General features: G+C 41.9%; 1 protein-coding gene across 1 annotated transcript in view; it reads right to left on the reverse strand.

Moving 5' to 3' along the window:
• Positions 1-19,973, reverse strand: part of LOC121540697 (cadherin EGF LAG seven-pass G-type receptor 1-like) — a 75,641-nt gene that overhangs the window by 46,065 nt on the left and 9,603 nt on the right. The window contains exons 2-3 of the mRNA XM_045207843.1: positions 3,895-4,551; positions 1,651-1,873 (exon numbers count right to left, since the gene is read on the reverse strand). Coding sequence (XP_045063778.1) covers positions 1,651-1,873; positions 3,895-4,551 — 880 coding nt within the window. The remainder of the gene's footprint in view (positions 1-1,650; positions 1,874-3,894; positions 4,552-19,973) is intronic.

Consider the following 19,973-nt stretch of genomic DNA (forward strand, 5'->3'; position numbering starts at 1 on the left):
GAGGTCATACAGGAGGTCTTACAGGAAGTCATACAGGAGGTCTTACAGGAGGTCATACAGGAGGTCATACAGGAGGTCTTACAGGAGGTCTTACAGGAGGTCATACAGGAGGTCATAGAGGAGCAAAGGTCACATTGATTGTACAGTACAGTACAGGGTTGGGGTAAATTCCATTTAAATTCCAGTAAATTCAGGAAGTACAATGAAATTCCAACTCTTCCAATGCTTTTCAATGAGGAACATTTGGAATTGGAAATTGGTTTACTTTCTGAATTGACTGGAATTTAAATGGAATTAACCGTAACCCTGGTACAGTATATTATCAGTAGTATATTATGATTGATTGTATAGTATATTATAACTTATTGTACAGTACAGTATATTATCATTGATTGTACAGTACAGTACACTGAGTGTACAAAACATTAAGAACACCTTCCTAATATTGAGTTGCCCTCAGAACAGCCTCAATTCATCAGGGCATGGACTCTACAAGGTGTTGAAAGCATTCCACAGGGATGCTGGCCCATGTTGACTCCAATGCTTCCCACAATTGTGTCAAGATGGCTGGATGTCCTTTGGGTGATGGACCATTCTTGATACACACGGGAAACTGTTGAGCGTGAAAAACCCAGCAGCGTTGCAGTGCTTGACACAAACCGGTGCGCCTGGCACCTACTACCATACCCCATTCAAAGGCACTTCAATCTTTTGTCTTGCCCATTCAACATCTGAATCGCACATATACACAATCCATGTCTCAATTGTCTCAAGGCTTAAAAACCCTTCTTTAACCTGTCTTGAGGTAATGCGAGAACAATATAAGTTGTGTGGGGCGGAGGGTGGGACACGTTGATAGACAAATTAACCTGGGAAATGAGGGACAATGAGAGATAAAAGGGAAAATTGAGAAAATAATCATATTGAACTAGAGACAATGAGAGGAGCAAAAGGAATTTGGAAAATGACGGAGGGAAGGAGGACTGGTGTGGACAGACGTAGAACCAGAGCTAGAACTGGGAGCCATGCCGCTGTGTGTCATTAACCCTTTGGCACGTAGCGGGTACGGGCACAGAAGTCAGAAGCCACATGGCACAGGGCAGCGTCACAGGAAACCGTGATCAACAAAGCCAAACACCTAGGGCCCTCTGGCTCCACGCATCACTTCCTGTTTTTACCTTTGCCAGGGAACGTGAGCTGGACGCTAGAAAGAGATGTTTCTCTACAGCCTTGATACAACCAATGTCACTCCAGGCAAGCTCGATTAAACTTTTTAAGTATTTCAAATAAAAAATGAATACTATTTGAACCAAGATCTGCACCTAACCACTGGATAAAATGGCTTGTGCTTCTTTCGTCAAACAGAACACAAATGTCAAGGCAGAACACAAATACCAGCCCTGTGATTCAGCACTTCTGTGATTTGAGGTTCAGATGTGCTTATGCCCAAGCATGTCCAGTCAGCGAGACAAAGACAGCAGGGCGATGTTTATTTCTGTTGCCATGGATACAGCCATTACTGCTTATTACAAAGGGTTGTATGTATATTCAGACAAGGCGTTAGATGTGTATCATTTGGCTCAGTACTATGTCAAAAAAGCTCCAGGTGTTCGTGAATGCAAAGAGAACCCCCAAAAAAGGTGTACTTACATGAAGGACACAGTGAAGTGAAACCTCTGCCGTAGCCCTCTGAAGGTGATGAAAGACTGGCCGGGGAAGCTGCGCGTGCTCATCTCACAGTATGGTTTCTGGTACTCCCCTGGGGGGCACTGGCATACAAACCCCCCCACCAGCAGATCTACACACCTGGCACCGTTCTTACACACCCCCGGGACACAACGGCCAGAGCGCGAGTTCACCTCACAATGATCACCTGTAGGAAGGGAAAAGGAAACGGGCAGCCCAGGTGAGCGGGAAGATCTGCTGAGTATAAAAAAAAGAAAAACTGTCTGGAGATATTGAGAAAAATTTTGGGTAGGTGTGAAAACGGGTACACATGGGGGTAGGCATGTTTCTTTAAATCCTCCTTTCAGGCCTTTATGTTACGATGTGTCCTGGACGAAGCCCCCCAAATATATTTATGGGAACAAGCTGAAATCAGTCAGATTCACAGCAGACAAGTTCAACTCCATTACAACACAACCTACAAGCTAGTCTGAATTGACTCAGATAGAAGGGGGTTGGAGCTCAAACCCCCTTCGCAAGCATGTCAAAACACAGCAGATTGTAACCGCCATGCACTGTGACCCAGACTGACCCCTGGCTCTTTGCTGGAACCAAACGGCTTGTGGCATAATGACAATAGGACAATGGAGTGTCTTTGGCCAAGCAGCAGGCCAACTCGGTGGTCTATAAGACACCTGTCACGACCCACCAGCAACCCACACTGACACTGTCCTGCCTGGTTAACTAGACCTGAGACGTGTTCCGGAGGTGACAGCTTTCAAAATGGATGCTGATGTCAGTAGTGATGACTTCACTGTGTTTTTCTTTTAACTCTGGGGTGCTTTCCCTAACAGCTTGGGGTGACCATTAAGGGGTCACGTACTGAGCTGAAAGATAGCTCCCAATAAAAAAATAAGGAAAGGATCATTTACATGTTGCGTTTATATTTTTGTGAAGTGTAGTTCTAGACTAAAAAGCATGTACAATGGAGATGTCTGGGAAACAGGCCCCAAGTTTAGCATCTTTAAAAAAAGATTATGGTAACAGTATGGTAACAATGTATTGCATGATAAGGCTTTTATATTGAAGTGATAGAGAACAGAGACAGGAAGACTACAGAGAAATGTGTGTGGAAGGATTGTGTCACCCTTTAAGGGTCATTGTATTACATATTATGAAAGAGAGCACCAAGGAGTCAAGAGATGATTTTCCCACAGGTCAAAAGGAACAATTGTCAACCCCACAAGGTCTTTGCATTCCAATGTGCCACTACCAGATCTATTTCCAGCTCCTAGTGTGGGGTGTTGTGTGTTGCAAATTACCCTGACAAGATCTGGATAAAGAGAACACCTATGACTTACGGGGCTCGGAATTCCAGCGGGTAATGACCCGACTGTAAGACGGATAATCTCCGGTTTGGAGGGAATTACGAGGGATATTTTTCTCGAAAGTGTGCGAAACCTGAGGCCAGCACTGTCAGGCCAACCATCATCACCCTCGTTATGACTTGAGACTACCTGGAGCTAGCCAAGAGTCTTCAAAGCATAGAAGGCTAGGGTTTGATTAACAGGTAATAGCCTCTCTGCAGAATCATGGTTTTGGCTGTGGGCCGTGTCTTTAATATAGCGGGAATATTAAACTCTATGGACAGAGGTTCTGTCAAAGCAGATGTGAGATCTCGATGGGGGTAGGCATGTTTCTATCTAAGTACTAATGACAGAGAGACTTACCCTAACCCTAATGACAAAGAGACTAACCCTAACCCTAATGACAGAGAGACTAACCCTAACCCTAATGACAGAGACTAACCCTAACCCTAAAGACAGAGAGACTAACCCTGACCCTAATGACAGGGAGACTAACCCTAACCTAAATAACAGAGAGACTAACCCTAATGAGAGAGACTAACACTAACAACAGAGAGACCAACCCTAACCCTAATGAATGAGAGACTAACCCTAACCCTAATGAAAGAGAGAATAACCCTAACCCTAATGAAAGAGAGAATAACCCTAATGACAGAGAGACTAACCCTAATGACAGAGAGACTAACCGTAATGACAGAGAAACTAACCCTAATGACAGCGAGACTAACCCTAATGACAGAGAGACTAAAGCAAAGTCAGAGTGAAAGGTGAAAGAAAGACTGACGTGAAAAAGAGCAGATCAAGAATGGGATGAAAGTAAAAGAGTCAAGTAGGAAACCAAAAAGTGGATAACAACACTCACCGGTGAACTCCTCCGGACACACACAAGTGTACCCGCCTTCCCTGCTCCGGCACTTGCCGTTATTCTGGCAGGGCCCTGAGTAGCACAGGTCAATCTCCGTCTCACAGTAGTCCCCCGTGAAACCTGCTGGGCATCGGCAGCGTAGCCCCGTCACCGGGTGGATAGGCCTGAACAGCACCGTATTCGAGGACACGAAGGGTGCCGAGCTGTCGAACCTCAGCACCGACACACACTTCATGTAGTTCTCACAGGGCTCGCGGAGGCAGATGTTATCGTCAAAGGGCAGCACACGCTGGCTGGACACCAGGGTGAGCAGAGTCCGGTTCAGATAAATCTGCTCCTGCAGGGCTTCTGAGGGGAAGAAAGGTCCAGGGGGGATGGTGCCCCCGGATCCCCCAGTAGGGCGCAGGGCGGAGAAGGTGACGTTGAGGATGCTCCCCTGGACGTGGGTGTCCTTCTGGATGTTGAAGACAAAGACGCTGTTGGGGCGGGTGGACAGGACCGCCGCCACGCCCTCCATGAAGAGGGCGAGCAGCGGGGACAGGAAGCGCTCTTGGGACATGTTCTCCAGGCGCACCGTGATGCTGTTGGTCAGCATGTCGTCGGTGATGATGGTGACACGCAGGGTGCAGAGTGCCGTGACACGGTGGACACCGTCTGGAATCAGAGACAACCAGGATCAACCAGGGTCACAGAATAACACTTTAAAGATACATTAAAGACACAAAGGTAATGTCAGTCAACATTTAAAAACATACTCCATTAACCTAATTACAAACAAAGCACTGCTTTTAACCTCTGCTGGCTTGTTCCACTTTAAAGTAATGCCTTTTGGTTTGAAGAATGTTCCAATAACTTTTCACCATTATCACCACAATAAAGCAAGATCTCTTCAACAATGATCACTGGAGAAAAAACATGACTAGCCTATATAATGAGATTCCTACTGACTGTGCCCACTTTCTCATCAAAATAAAAGTGAGGTTCCGTTTAACTTGATATATTATGGAATATGTGTGAAGCCTGATAATGCGGTCCAGCATTATGGAATATGTGTGAAGCCTGATAATATGGTCCAGCATTATGGAATATGTGTGAAGCCTGATAATATGGTCCAGCATTATGGAATATGTGTGAAGCCTGATAATATGGTCCAGCATTATGGAATATGTGTGAAGCCTGATAATGTGGTCCAGTGCCAAATCCAAGGTTAAACTCCAGCCAACCTGTGAACATTAGCGCAGACAGTGTTTCCTCCATTTAAACTGCAATTTCCTGACAGTGTTCGACTGGCACTTAATACCCACAGCACTGTCTCACTTTTATACAAAGGAATTTGGGATATAGGCTAGCAAAGTAGGTAGAAGCACTTTCAAGTTCACTGTTGCAACACTTTAACAATACAGTGCATTAATAATACCATAGCCCTATACCATAGCCCTATACCATAGCCCTACTGGACTATATAGTAAGAGACGAAGGACTATGCCTAAACCAGTGGGTTGAATAGGGTCAAGGGAATTATTTCCAGATTGTTAAGGCTTTGTTTGGCATGCTCCTTTCTCTCTCCCCTGATGGTTCTTCACAGTACCCCTCTATCATGTGAACGCAGTGTGGTATAATTACCAAACAAAGAGGACAAGGTTTCGACTCTTGTTACACTGTCCTCTCACATACTGTCAACTCAGCCAGACACGCAGGGGTAGACACAACAAGAGCCCCCCCTCACACACACGCACGCACACGAAAGATCTCCAGTAGCAGCTGGTCATACAAAGACATACGGTGCCAAGACACACAAAGGATTGTAGACAAAAGAGAGGTTTTCTGTACTTATGACCTTGATATACACCATATAATTAGAATGAACATATATTTGTGTATATTAAGTATCTATAATCTGGGAAACTCTACCTCAGTCCAAATCAGTGCTTTTTCCTACCCACTCAGATACCGTGTACTTTTACCTCAGGATCCAATGACTGCATTTCCAATTACGTCTTTCAAAACCCACTTAACAAGATGAGAACGAAACCTATCTGAATATTTGCCTGCAGAACATCTTTCAAGGCTTTTGTTTGTGTTGTATCATGCAATACAAGATAAAAGCTGTACATTTTAGGTAAACATTAAATAGGCCTACCAAGCCCATCCTGGTAAATAATCTTGAGCTATAAAATGCTTGGATCACAATAGAAGTTCGAAGGCACTCTGACTGAAGACAAACAGGGTGGTACACAACCAACAACTTGCTAAAGGCAAGACACTGTACATTTGGTAAGTTGTCTGCACCCTGTTACCTGCTTTAGCATTTATTATAAGTGGTTAGGTGGTTAGATACAATTGGTTAGATAAACATAGGATATGGCGAATGCCTCAGATTAAGAACCACCTCTGGGATAATGACTAACTATTAATAATGATGAACTGTTGCTGAACAGCATATCTTTGCATTGTAAAATGAGGAGGCTTGTACAAACAGAATAAATATTCAGTAAATTCAAGAGGCAGCATTTGCCAGACACCTTGTTACTTCAGTTTGAAACCACAACAAGGTCCATTCAAGGGCAAAAAGTGATGACAAGGTTGCACATACCACCAGCAAACAAATGAACTAATTAAAAAAATCTAAATGTTTTTTCTCTTTAAATTAAACGGAATAGTCTGGTCAGCAAGAATGAATTAGTAGGCAGTAGTGTGGTGGTGCAGACAATGGAATTAAAAGTTCATGCCGGCTGCATTTTGGTAATAAATAGAGCATTAAAATCCCAGTCTAACACAATTACATCCAAGTCATGAATTCAGAGAGCGGTCTGCTTGGCACCGATGAGATTAAGAGCACCTCTTTGGCTGTGTGTGCCAATGCTAGCGGCAGGGCATCTCAGTGCCCGACAGACACACACCAGGGTGTCCTGTTCGCCTGGGCATGCGAGCATCAGCACATCTCCTAGATGTGCTTCTACATCTGCATTGCTTGCTGTTTGGGGTTTTAGACTGGGTTTCTGTATAGCACTTTGTGACATCTGCTGATGTAAAAAGGGCTTTATAAATAAATGTGATTGATAACAAGACCATTCCCTCTAATGAGACGATGACAAATGCCAATTGGTACAGTTATCAAACACAGTTATTAAGCCCTTTGAAATTGAATTCTAGAAATGACTGTATTGGAGGTAAAGCAGATAAATTAATCCATTGATGGATTGATGCCCTAAGTTTTTATTATCAAGGTAGGATTAAAAAAGATTGTCTATCATCAGGTCCCCTGTAGCTCAGTTGGTAGAGCATGGCGCTTGCAACGCCAGGGTTGTGGGTTCGTTTCCCACGGGGGGCCAGTATGAAAATGTATGCACTCACTAACTGTAAGTCGCTCTGGATAAGAGCGTCTGCTAAATGACTCAAATGTAAATCATACTCCCATGGTTAAGGTGAGTTGTGTGTGAAACTGGGTTAAGGTGAGTTGTGTGTAGGACTGGGTTAAGGTGAGTTGTGTGTGGGACTGGGTTAAGGTGAGTTGTGTTTGGGACTGGGTTAAGGTGAGTTGTGTTTGGGACTGGGTTAAGGTGAGTTGTGTGTAGGACTGGGTTAAGGTAAGTTGTGTTTGGGACTGGGTTAAGGTAAGTTGGGACTGGGTTAAGGTGAGTTGTGTGTAGGACTGGGTTAAGGTGAGTTGTGTGTGGGACTGGGTTAAGGTGAGTTGTGTGTGGGACTGGGTTAAGGTGAGTTGTGTGTGGGACTGGGTTAAGGTGAGTTGTGTGTAGGACTGGGGTAAGTTGGGACTGGGTTAAGGTGAGTTGTGTGTGGGACTGGGTTAAGGTGAGTTGTGTGTGGGACTGGGTTAAGGTGAGTTGTGTGACTGGGTTAAGGTGAGCTATTTGTGTGACTGAGTTGTGTGTGTGACTGGGAGACTACTAGCTATGCATTACGGACTAGGGAGTGACAGATGGGAGTTCAGCAGACAGGGGGACACAGACGGATCAAATGTCAACGTTAGCCATTAGCTCTTCCCTGCCAAGACACCCTCCCTCCTCCCAACATGGTTGGTTATTCCCTGACAAGACACCCTCCCTCATCCCAATAGGGTTATTCTGTGTGAACATGGAACAAAAAACATCAATTTAATTCAATATTTTCCAGGAATTTATCACAAAGAAATGTCCTATGGAGGAAGATGTTTCTGCTTCACTCAGAATTACCCTACTGAGACAAATAACTACTTTTATCTATGCTCTTTCAAGACCTAACCTCACTTTTCTTTCCAATGACAAACACCCGACCCAACATAGAATTGGATTCACCACCTCAAACACAAATCGATAAATCTTAAATGTCATAGGGATGCTTTACATCTTTGGATGTACTGGACATTTTATTCGCTTTTTGCCATCAATACTGTCTTTATAACATATTTTTGGTAAATAACAAAAACAACAAACTGAGCATTTTGGCATGTTTTATTTCAGGGTCTAAAAACTCAATTAAGAGACAATCAACTCCATTATGCCCCATCACAGGCTTAGGCATTGCATTTAGCCAAACGAGGAGTGCTCCTAATCGTCCTTGTCCTCTTTTAGCAATGTGAGGAAGAATAGGGCCACTGTTATAGCCAGGCAGGGCACTGTTACACCCAATAACAAGCTACTGCACTGGGGGCTAACTATTTCATTACTCCTGGGAGGATTGAGGTTAGCTACTTCATTTAGCTTTTAGCTGTGGTCTGTCTTATTACATCAACTGGTCGTGCAGACAAGTACGGTTGATATACATAATAGGGCTTAGGTTGAAGCAATGTTCAAAGTAAGAGTTTAAGATGAGAAGCTTTCAAATTGAAATGACATAAACAAAGACTGAGATACTTTTCTAAATGAATGTCCCTGTGAATGTTCAAATTCAAGTCCTCACAGTTGGAATGTAATGCATATGAGCACACTAATCCATGTAATTATCCACCATTGAATCCACAGGTTTGAAAATACCGTACAATGTAATTTGGGTGGATGTAGGCTAACACTGTGAGAAATCAAAGATCTCTTTCAGCTTAACAGATTGTCAAAGGCAATGTCGCACTGTGTGAATTCACTTAACAGTTGACTCTGCATTGAACCCTTCTGTGTCTCAATTGTAGCTAATCAAATTACATCCCTTCGCTTTCCATCATTAACAGGGTCTATGTTCCACAGATCCAGGTTTCTCCCATTGCGGCTTTGTCAATCACTATTTTTGTAGAAAGATTATGTCTGCTAGATCAGTAGCACAACATACAAGATGTTCTACCTCTGCCAGAAAAGCCTTGCTGGTGGCTGACCCAAATAATGCATTGGTGCTTAGTGCTGGGCCAGTGGCCTGCCATCGCACAAAGAGCCCTGGGAAAGAGAACAGTCAGTGTGCCAATCTGCCTCCCCAAGTGTTTTGTTTGGTTTTGTTTTTGGTCATTTAGCAGACGCTCTTAACCAGAGCGACTTACAGGAGCAATTAGGGTTAAGTGCCTTGCTCAAGGGCACATCGACAGATTTTTCACCTAGTCGGCTCAGGGATTAGAACCAGCGACCTTTCGGTTACTGGCACAACGCTCTTAACCACTAAGCTACCTTCTGGCACACTTCACTGAGCGTGGAGCAGCACCCGAACATGGGCCTTTACCCAGAGGGAAAAGTAATGGTACCTTACCTGAATCCATGTCAAATAGCTTTGTTATATTTTACACAGAATCAACAACATCTAGGGATTGCAAGAGATGCTTCGGAAATGTTGACACACACCCGGAAGATCATTAAAGAATCCAGCCATCCAAGCCATAGACTGTTCTTCCGCTTCCGCACGCCAAGCGGTACCGGTGCATCAAGTCTGACACCAACAGGCTCCTGAACAGCTTCTATATCCAAGCCATAAGACTGCTAAACAGCTAACAGAATATCTGAGTTGACCCCCTTTTTTTTTTGCACTGTCTTTATGCACACTCACAGGACTCTGCACACTCACGCACACTGCAACACACTCATAACGTGCACACACATTTATACTGAGCCTACACACACGCACACACACTCACTCACACATACAATCATCATATACACTGCTGCTACTCTGTTGATCATATATCCTGATGCCTAGTCACCTTACCCCTATACATATCTACCTCTATCACTCCAGTATCCCTGCACATTGTAACTATGGTATTGGAACTGACCCTGTATAAGCTTACTTACTTCTAATGTTCTTCTTATTTCTTCTTATTATTTCTCTGGTTTTTGTTCTACCTTTTTATTTTTAGAATTACATTGATATTGATTACTGCATTGTTGGATTTAGAGCTTGCAAGAACGGCATTTCACTGTACTTGTGCACGTGACATTAAAACTTGAAACATACTGTAGTTCCATGAAAAGAAGCTTGTGCACACTGAGCTTGCACGTTCTTATTTTGTACCAACCTTTCGGCCGTATGGCCTTCATCAGAGCTCTAACATGCATTTAGCCATTTCCTGGAAACAAGACTATCAGCTTTGATTGAAGATGGCTAACTTAGGGGTAGGTCTATTCATTTGCCTGACATGCGACTGGAAGTTACTCTATTACTTTCCCTTACACGCGTTTGGGCCGCATTCTATTGCCACAATACAGACTTTACACAGTCATACCCGCCCCAACACAACCCCAGAGGAATGCCTTCAAAGCGGTGTGCGTGGCACTGCCAGGTTAATTAATGAAGCCTGTAGCAGTAAACATGTCCATGTTTTGCCATAAAGCTCATGATAAGGATCTTATAGGCACTCAGGAATGGATGAGGCTCACATTGGAAGTCGGCCAGTTCAAGTCGACTGCTTTTCATTCAGACCTGAGAGAAAAGAGGAGGAAGAAGTAGGATGGGGAAAGAAAGGAGAGTGGAAAAGGTAAACAATGAAGGTTACATGTTAAAGGGGGGGACACAGAGAGGAGAGAAAGTGGCGTGGAGAGGGGAAGGGACTGAGCACTCACATAGCGCTCCAAAGCTTGTCCCCATTCATCCACCTCTGGCTCTAAACAACATCGGTGGGGAACATTGAGGCTTTGATCATGGCAAAGGTATAAAACACCAGGAGAGAATAGCATGGGGTGTTTCCTCAACTAACCATGGTATTTTAGTTTATGGGTATGTCTGTTCAACAGTGCCATGAGGAGCTGCTACTGCAGACAGGGAGCTGGGTGGCCTATATGGAAGTAAAGTGGATGGGGCAGAGATATAGAAAACAGTATTAGGCCTAATGGCTACCAATTAGCATAGTTTTAATAGTATAGCCTAGATCTACAGTACTTATGATGGTGACATTTTGGGGTATTTAAAGTGCAAATAGACATATAGGATTTCAAATTTGATTCAATGAGAAGGGATTTCAAATTTGGAAGTGATTTCAGTGCACTCCTCCACTTTCAGCGGAACCCTGCCAAATGTCAAGAATCCAGACATATTGCAACAAATGACTAGGTTTGCATATACACTGTATAACCTGCCAGCTAGGTGCTCAACACATAAATCATTACACTGTTGTTCTAATAGTTATAGCTGACTTATGGTTATGACAAATGACCATAAATTGAATAAAATGCTTGGGGATTTCCACAACTGAAAGGGAATTTAACTTTAACAGAAAACGCTGAGGTGTGAGTGGGCGTTAACTGTGTCGGCATTTCATTTTATAGCAACGTTCATTAACTCTGGAATGTCAGAAATGCAATTGTTAAACAAATTGCCTTATTTTTCTCTTTAAAATGTTCAATCAAACTGTTCAATCAAAAAAAATGTATATAATAAGCCATAGTTTCCCACAATTGTGTTTGAGGAATTGAGAGGTTAGAGAGAGCTTAGCAGTGGGTGATGCCCTATTGGCCCCAGTGTATTTGTGTAATCTCAAAGAAAATACCATCACAGAACTCATGCTTTCTGTCTCAGATTTCAACAATTCCTTTTGTATCACGCAGCAACCCTTTTTTCCATTAGAAAGTAAAGCCCCTCTCTGGTGAGTGGGTAGCTGAGGGAAAGGGGAACAATAGGTGCTACTCAACTAAAAAAGGCAACCAAACCCTTGTCATTCATCAAATATAATTCCTTCAAACTCTGAATCAATGGTGTCAATAAATTGCAGCTTTATGATGAACAGTGAAACTAAATGCAGAGTGCTTATTTTGCACAGAAACTATAAAGTTAGCAGCTAACTGTAAAAGCAACCAACTCAAAATACAAAATATAACAGCCAACTTAAAATCAATGCTGTTCAGCATCTCACACAAAAAAAGTGCTTTGAAGCCAAGTGTGAATTAGCTTATACGATCAAATGTGAACTAGTTAGATGAAACCCCTGTTTTGACAGGCCCACTGTCTGATCCTTGTCTGACTGAGCCACAGACATGAAGAGAAAAAGCTAATCCCTTCTTTCAGTGGTTTTGTCTTTCCTCCGAGTCGCTGTCACACAAACAGCTTTGTATGAGCGTGACAGAAATCTGCATGGGGACAATTGCTCCCCAATGCCCTGCTTCTAAAGGGCCCGAGAGGTCCCCCTCTCTGTAACTCCCAAAAAAGGGACCCTTCTAGAACCCCCACCCCTCCCCAATAATGTCCCAAGGAGCGAGAATGCTTCCGGTTGCTATGGTGACACCCCACGAATTGCCTAAGCCTCTCAGCCTCTGAAATCCCCCCTCCTTGCCCCTTTCTCCAGGGCTGAACCACTTTGGGTCTAGAGGGAGATAGAAACCTCCCCCACAGTTTCTTTAGGAGGGACGGCCAAGTTAACCATTACTTGAACTGGGGGTAGCCGAGAGAGTTGAAAGCGGGCCATTAACTACAGTAACAAAAAAAGGTTGTATAAGTTGTTTGGTGAGTCTAACCCCAAGTAAGGACAAAACATTTCCCAAAACATCAGTGCTGTGTGTAGCAAACCAGTTTAATAGTTGCCAACTTGACAGCCTAAGCCTATTCCTGTTATCCAAAAAGAACGCCAGCAAGCATACCAACATGGGCTACTGGGCTTCATACTACCATTAAAGGATCTGACTGAAAAGTCACTGACACTTGGCATGTTAAAGTCAACATGAGGTGTGATATGACTTCAAGACATGAACTACTGAATGACATCAGTTGAAGAGTCCAACCCCATCGTCACACATCCTATGGGAAAATCTCAATTGCATTTCCTTGATTCCTCCTTCTCAAAACCCATTGGATGAGAAAGTCAGAAGTCCCTCGCCGGTGACCATCTCATCCAATGGATTTTGAGAAGGAGGCAAGGAGAGAGGACGTGAGGAATCAAGGAAATGCAATTGAGATTCTCCCCTAATCACCATCCGTCAGGACTTGAAGCACTTTAAGTCACGATGATGTCATCATTCCTATGTGCTTAGTCTAGTATCCACGGATATGAAGTGCCAGCTGAGAGGAGTGTGTGCTGCTATCCAGTAGTACCATTCACTACCAATAAAAGGGTAGGACTTTGATAAAACTTGCTCAAATAAAGTAGGCCTTTATCCCAGGGAATGGTTATGCATTGAAGAAAACTTGGGAAAATCCTGAATGGTAACGGGTGAGTGATCTGAGAATATTTAGTGGGCTTAGTGGAAGCTTTGCAGGATTATCATTAAAGTTTTTCTGGTTTGGGAAGTGACACATCGGCCCCTTACATTGGCCCTCACCTTTCATCAACTACAATCCCTCCAACCCGAAACAGCTTTCAAGTTGAACATTGAGATCGAATGCGCATTAGAGGAAACAGCGCCACTGTTCATCCCAGCACCTTCATTGTTTTTGTTTTGTTGTTGAAACAGAGTAGAGGAGCCTCTGGCAGTGTGTTAAAAATAATTGCAGTACATATGCTGCTGTTCTATCGCGCGTGCAATGATGTCCGAGGGAAGAAAACAGTGTTTGTTGTTCTTTGTTGTTGTAAAATCTCAACTGGATGTGACAGTTTCACCAATTAAGGATTCCATCTTTAAAAAGAAAATATGTATACCTCCACGCATAGCCTAAATAATATGTCCATTTCATTTAATAAAGGTGTTAAATAAAATATATCCTTCAATTCAACAGACATGAATTAATCAACTCTAGAACTAAATTAGGTTGAAACAGTATGGTCCCAAAAGCCTTGTCAATCCAACACCCCACTCTACACTCATAAAAGGACAGAATAGTTAAATAACATCAAGTTCTCTTAAATCATGAACTCTGACACCCCATGGGAATGATAGGTCAGATGATAGAGAATTCCCTCCTCTGGCTCTCTCCCCACATACTTAACAGAGCAGGGCATTTTGGGACAAACAAAGTTAAGTAAGCATGAGTGGAAAATATGTTTCTGCATGTTTTGGCATACAGGTAGTCAGATTGAGTCAACAGTGGTCCATTCAATTTCAAGTTTACATGTATCTTTCTTGGGTAACTATGTGCAGTGCATGACTTGGATTGAAACAGGTGCCGGTACTCATTTTGGGTGCCAGTACTGTTTATATTAAGGTGCAGGAACTCCATAATATTTTTAAGCCAATATTTTATAAGAGGTGCAGGAACTGAAGCAGTAGAACATTTGAGGTGCCAGAACTCAGTTAAGGTGAGCTCCTGCCCAAGTCAAGAACTGTCTATGTATATCAATCAGGATGTATTACACATGTAAACATGTCATTATAACTGCATAGAGCAAGCACTGAAAGCGCTGAAAGCTCAGAAAGCTCTGAATACAATACATATTGTGACTGCCTCTTATTCACACATTCATTAAGCTTTCGGTGTAATTTTATGTATATGTATTTATTTATTTGCACCAAAGAAAACAAGTGACAGACAACAATACATATAAAAAACTAAAATATAAAAATAAACAGTGTGCAGGTGTGATTGGAAGCCCAAGGGCTTATATGAAAACCAAACCACAAAAAAAACGATATACAATACATAAGTACCAAAATAAAAAAGGTATTTGATGTGCTTACAGTGTCTTCAGAAAGTATTCATACCCCTTGACTTAATCCACATTTTGTTGTGTTACAGACTAAATAGAAAATGGATTAAATATGTTTTTTTCTCACCCATCTACACACAATACCCCATAATGATAAACTGAAAAGAAAAATGCTAATTTATTGAAAATGAAATTCAGAAATATCTCATTTACATAAGTCATTTATTTGTGGAAGCACCTTTGGCAGTGATTACAGCTGTGAGTCTTTCTAGGTAAGTCTAGGTCTCTAAGAGCTTTCCACACCTGGATTGTGCAACATTTGCCCATTATTATTTTCAAAATTCTTCTAGCTCTATCAAAATGGTTGCTGATCATTGCTAGACAATCATTTTCATGTCTTGCCATAGATTTTCAAGTAGATTTAAGTCAAAACTGTAACTCAGCCACTCAGGATCATTCACTGTCTTCTTGGTAAGCAACTTTAGTGTAGATTTGGCATTGCGTTTTAGGTTATTGTCCTGCTGAAAGGTGAATTCATCTCCCAGTGTCTGGTGGAAAGCAGACTAAAGCAGGTTTTCCTCTAGGATTTTGCCTGTGCTTAGCTCCATTCCGTTTATTTTTTATCCTGACAAACTCCCCAGTCCTTAACGATTACAAGCATACCCATAACATGATGCAGCCACCACTATGCTTGAAAATATGGAGAGTGGTACTCAGTAATGTGTTGTATTGGATTTGTCCCAAACATAACACTGTGTATTCAGGACAAAATTTGAATTGCTTTGCTAAATTTTTTGCAGTATTACTTCAGTGCCTTGTTGCAAACAGGATGCATGTTTTGAATATTTTTTTTCAGTACAGGCTTCCTTCTTTACACTCCGTCAATTAAGTTAGTATTGTGGAGTAAATACAATGTTGTTGATCCATCCTCAGCTTTCTCCTATCACAGCCATTAAACTCTGTAACTGTTTTAAAGTCACCATTGGCCTCATGGTGAAATCCCTGAGCGGTTTCCTTCCTCTCCGGCAACTGAGTTAAGAAGGCGCCTGTATCTTTATAGTGACTGGGTGTACTGATACACCACCCAAAGTGTAATTAATATCTTTACCATGCTCAAAGGGATATTCGATGTCTGCTTTTTTTTAATTTTTACCCATCTACCAATAGGTGCCCTTCTTTGCGAGGCACTGGAAAACCTCCCTGGTCTTAGTGGTTGAATCTGTGTTTTAAATTCACTGCTCGACTGAGGGACCTTACAGATAATTGTATGTGTGGGGGGTGCAGAGATGAGGTAGTCATTCAAAAATCATGTTACACACTATTATTGCACACAGAGAGCGAGTCCATGCAACTTATTATATGACTTGTGGGTGGCAGGTAGCTTAGTGGTTAAGTGCGTTGTGCCAGTAACCGAAAGGTCGCTGGTTCTAATCCCTGAGCCGACTAGGTGAAAAATCTGTCAATGTGCCCTTGAGCAAGGCACTTAACCCTAATTGCTCCTGTAAGTCGCTCTGGATAAGAGCGTCTGCTAAATGACTAAAATGTAACTTGTTAAGCACATTTTTACTCCTGAACGTATTTAGGCTTGCCATAACAAAGGGGTTGAATACTTATTGACTCAATACACTTTTTTTTATTAATTTGTACACATTTTGAAAAACATGATTCCACTTTGAAAATATGGGTTATTGTGTGTAGGCCAGTGACAAAAAAATCTAAATGTAATCCATTTTAAATGCAGGCTGTAACACAACAAAATGTGGAAAAAGTCAATGGGTGTGAATACTTTCTGAAGGCACTGTATATATACAGTGAAGTCCAAAATTATTGACACCCTGGATAAAGACGAACAAAAGTGACTGTATAAAATTAATAATTAAAATACTGAGCTATTTTGGATGCTCAATTTTTATTTATTTATTATTTTATACTAATACAATTGCTCAGAGAAAGATTTTGTGTAAGAAGTAATACTTTTTTTTCTCAAAAAGTTAGGGGTCAAAATGACACCCCTAAAGATTCTTATAAATAAAGTAGTCAAAAGTGTATTATTTGGGCCAATATTCATTGACTACATCAAGCTTGTGACTCTACAAACTTGTTGGATGCATTTGCAGTTAGTTCTGGTTGTTTCAGATTATTTTGTGCCCAATAGAAATGAATGGTGAATAATGAATTGTGTCATTTCGGAGTCTCTTTTATTGTAAATAAGAATATAATATATTTCTAAACACTTCTACATTAATGTGGATGCTACCATGATTACGGATAATCCTGAATGAGTCGTGAATAATGATGAGTGAGAAAGTTGCAGAGGATCAAAGATCATACTCCCAGGACATGCTAACCTCCCCTGTTATTGGTAATGGTGAGAGGTTAGTATGTCACTCATCATTATTCACAATGAGGAATTGTATTAGTATAAAATAATTGTAAAAAATTTGCATTAAATATAGTTCAGGATTTGAATTATTTATTATTCATCTTTATCAAGAGTGTCAATAATTTTGGACCTGACCGTATATATATATATATATATATATATATATATATATATATATATATATATATATATACAGTGGGGAGAACAAGTATTTGATACACTGCCGATTTTGCAGGTTTTCCTACTTACAATCATTGTATGATTTTTAAGTAATTAATTTGCATTTTATTGCATGACATAAGTATTTGATCACCTACCAACCAGTAAGAATTCCGGCTCTCACAGACCTGTTAGTTTTTCTTTAAGAAGCCCTCCTGTTCTCCACTCATTACCTGTATTAACTGCACCTGTTTGAACTCGTTACCTGTATAAAAGACACCTGTCCACACACTCAATCAAACAGACTCCAACCTCTTCACAATGGCCAAGACCAGAGAGCTGTGTAAGGACATCAGGGATAAAATTGTAGACCTGCGCTGGGATGGGCTACAGGACAATAGGCAAGCAGCTTGGTGAGAAGGCAACAACTGTTGGCGCAATTATTAGAAAATGGAAGAAGTTCAAGATGACGGTCAATCACCCTCGGTCTGGGGCTCCATGCAAGATCTCACCTCGTGGGGCATCAATGATCATGAGGAAGGTGAGGGATCAGCCCAGAACAACACGGCAGGACCTGGTCAATGACCTGAAGAGAGCTGGGACCACAGTCTCAAAGAAAACCATTAGTAACACACTACGCCGTCATGGATTAAAATCCTGCAGCGCACGCAAGGTCCCCCTGCTCAAGCCAGCGCATGTCCAGGCCCGTCTGAAGTTTGCCAATGACCAGCTGGATGATCCAGAGGAGGAATGGGAGAAGGTCATGTGGTCTGATGAGACAAAAATAGAGCTTTTTGGTCTAAACTCCACTCGCCGTGTTTGGAGGAAGAAGAAGGATGAGTACAACCCCAAGAACACCATCCCAACCGTGAAGCATGGAGATGGAAACATCATTCCTTGGGGATGCTTTTCTGCAAAGGGGACAGGACGACTGCACCGTATTGAGGGGAGGATGTATGGGGCCATGTATCGCGAGATCTTGGCCAACAACCTCCTTCCCTCAGTAAGAGCATAGAAGATGGGTCGTGGCTGGGTCTTCCAGCATAACAATGACCCAAAACACACAGCCAGGGCAACTAAGGAGTGGCTCCGTAAGAAGCATCTCAAGGTCCTGGAGTGGCCTAGCCAGTCTCCAGACCTGAACACAATAGAACATCTTTGGAGGGAGCTGAAAGTCCGTATTGCCCAGCGACAGCCCCGAAACCTGAAGGATCTGGAGAAGGTCTGTATGGAGGAGTGGGCCAAAATCCCTGCTGCAGTGTGTGCAAACCTGGTCAAGACCTACAGGAAACGTATGATCTCTGTAATTGCAAACAAAGGTTTCTGTACCAAATATTAAGTTCTGCTTTTCTGATGTATCAAATACTTATGTCATGCAATAAAATGCAAATTAATTACTTAAAAATCATACAATGTGATTTTCTGGATTTTTGTTTTAGATTCCGTCTCTCACAGTTGAAGTGTACCTATGATAAAAATTACAGATCTCTACATGCTTTGTAAGTAGGAAAACCTGCTAAATCGGCAGTGTATCAAATACTTGTTCTCCCCACTGTATATATATATATATATATATATATATATATATATATATATATATATATATCACACACAGTTGAAGTCGGAAGTTTACATACACCTTAGCCAAATACATTTAAACTCAGTTTTTCACAATTCCTGACATTTAATCCTAGTAAACATTCCCTGTCTTAGGTCAGTTAGGATCACCACTTTATTTTAAGAATGTGAAATGTCAGAATAATAGTAGAGAGATTGATTTATTTCAGCTTTTATTTATTTCTTCACATTCCCAGTGGGTCAGAAGTTTACATACACTCAATTAGTATTTGGTAGCACTGCCTTTAAATTGTTTAACTTGGGTCAAACGTTTCGGATAGCCTTCCACAAGCTTCCCACAATAAGTTGGGTGGATTTTGGCCCATTCCTCCTGACAGAGCTGGTGTAACTGAGTCAGGTTTGTAGGCCTCCTTGCTTCCATATGTGTTATTTCATAGTTTTGATGTAGTTACAATGTAGAAAATAGTAAAAAGAAAGAAAAACCCTTGAGTGAGTAGGTGTTCTAAAACTTTTGACCGGTAGTGTACATAGAGACACCACTATAGAGACCCTGTTCTTGAGGAGGATCAAATATAACTCAATCACTGGGCAGTCGACATAAAATGAAGCACATTCCAACATACAGATGTACAATATGACACCCACAAAATGACCTTTCAATTGTAACTCTAAGTGGCGACATCTGTACATTCCAAACAGACATGCTTTTGTAGAGCATGACAAATTACGCGGATATGTAATTACCTGCTTTTTGTCATTGGCTCGCCTGAAGGTACTGTCAATAGAGATCAAGGAAATCATAAATCTCCACTGGGAACAAATGTTTCAACAGGAACACATTCATCACTGATCACTCGCAATGGCACTTACTACATTTCATTTGCCACTAACTGTGAAGTCACAGAGGAGAAATGTGTTGCTGACCGTTGTCCTCTCAAACTTTCCCCTGAGGTGACATGAGTAAAATCAGGTGATATTCTAACGTCTACTAACGCCTTCTGTAGAGCGGACAAAATTAGCACAACCCAGTCTGAGTTT

Source organism: Coregonus clupeaformis, chromosome 26 (assembly GCF_020615455.1).
Source record: "Coregonus clupeaformis isolate EN_2021a chromosome 26, ASM2061545v1, whole genome shotgun sequence".
NCBI lineage: Eukaryota > Metazoa > Chordata > Actinopteri > Salmoniformes > Salmonidae > Coregonus > Coregonus clupeaformis.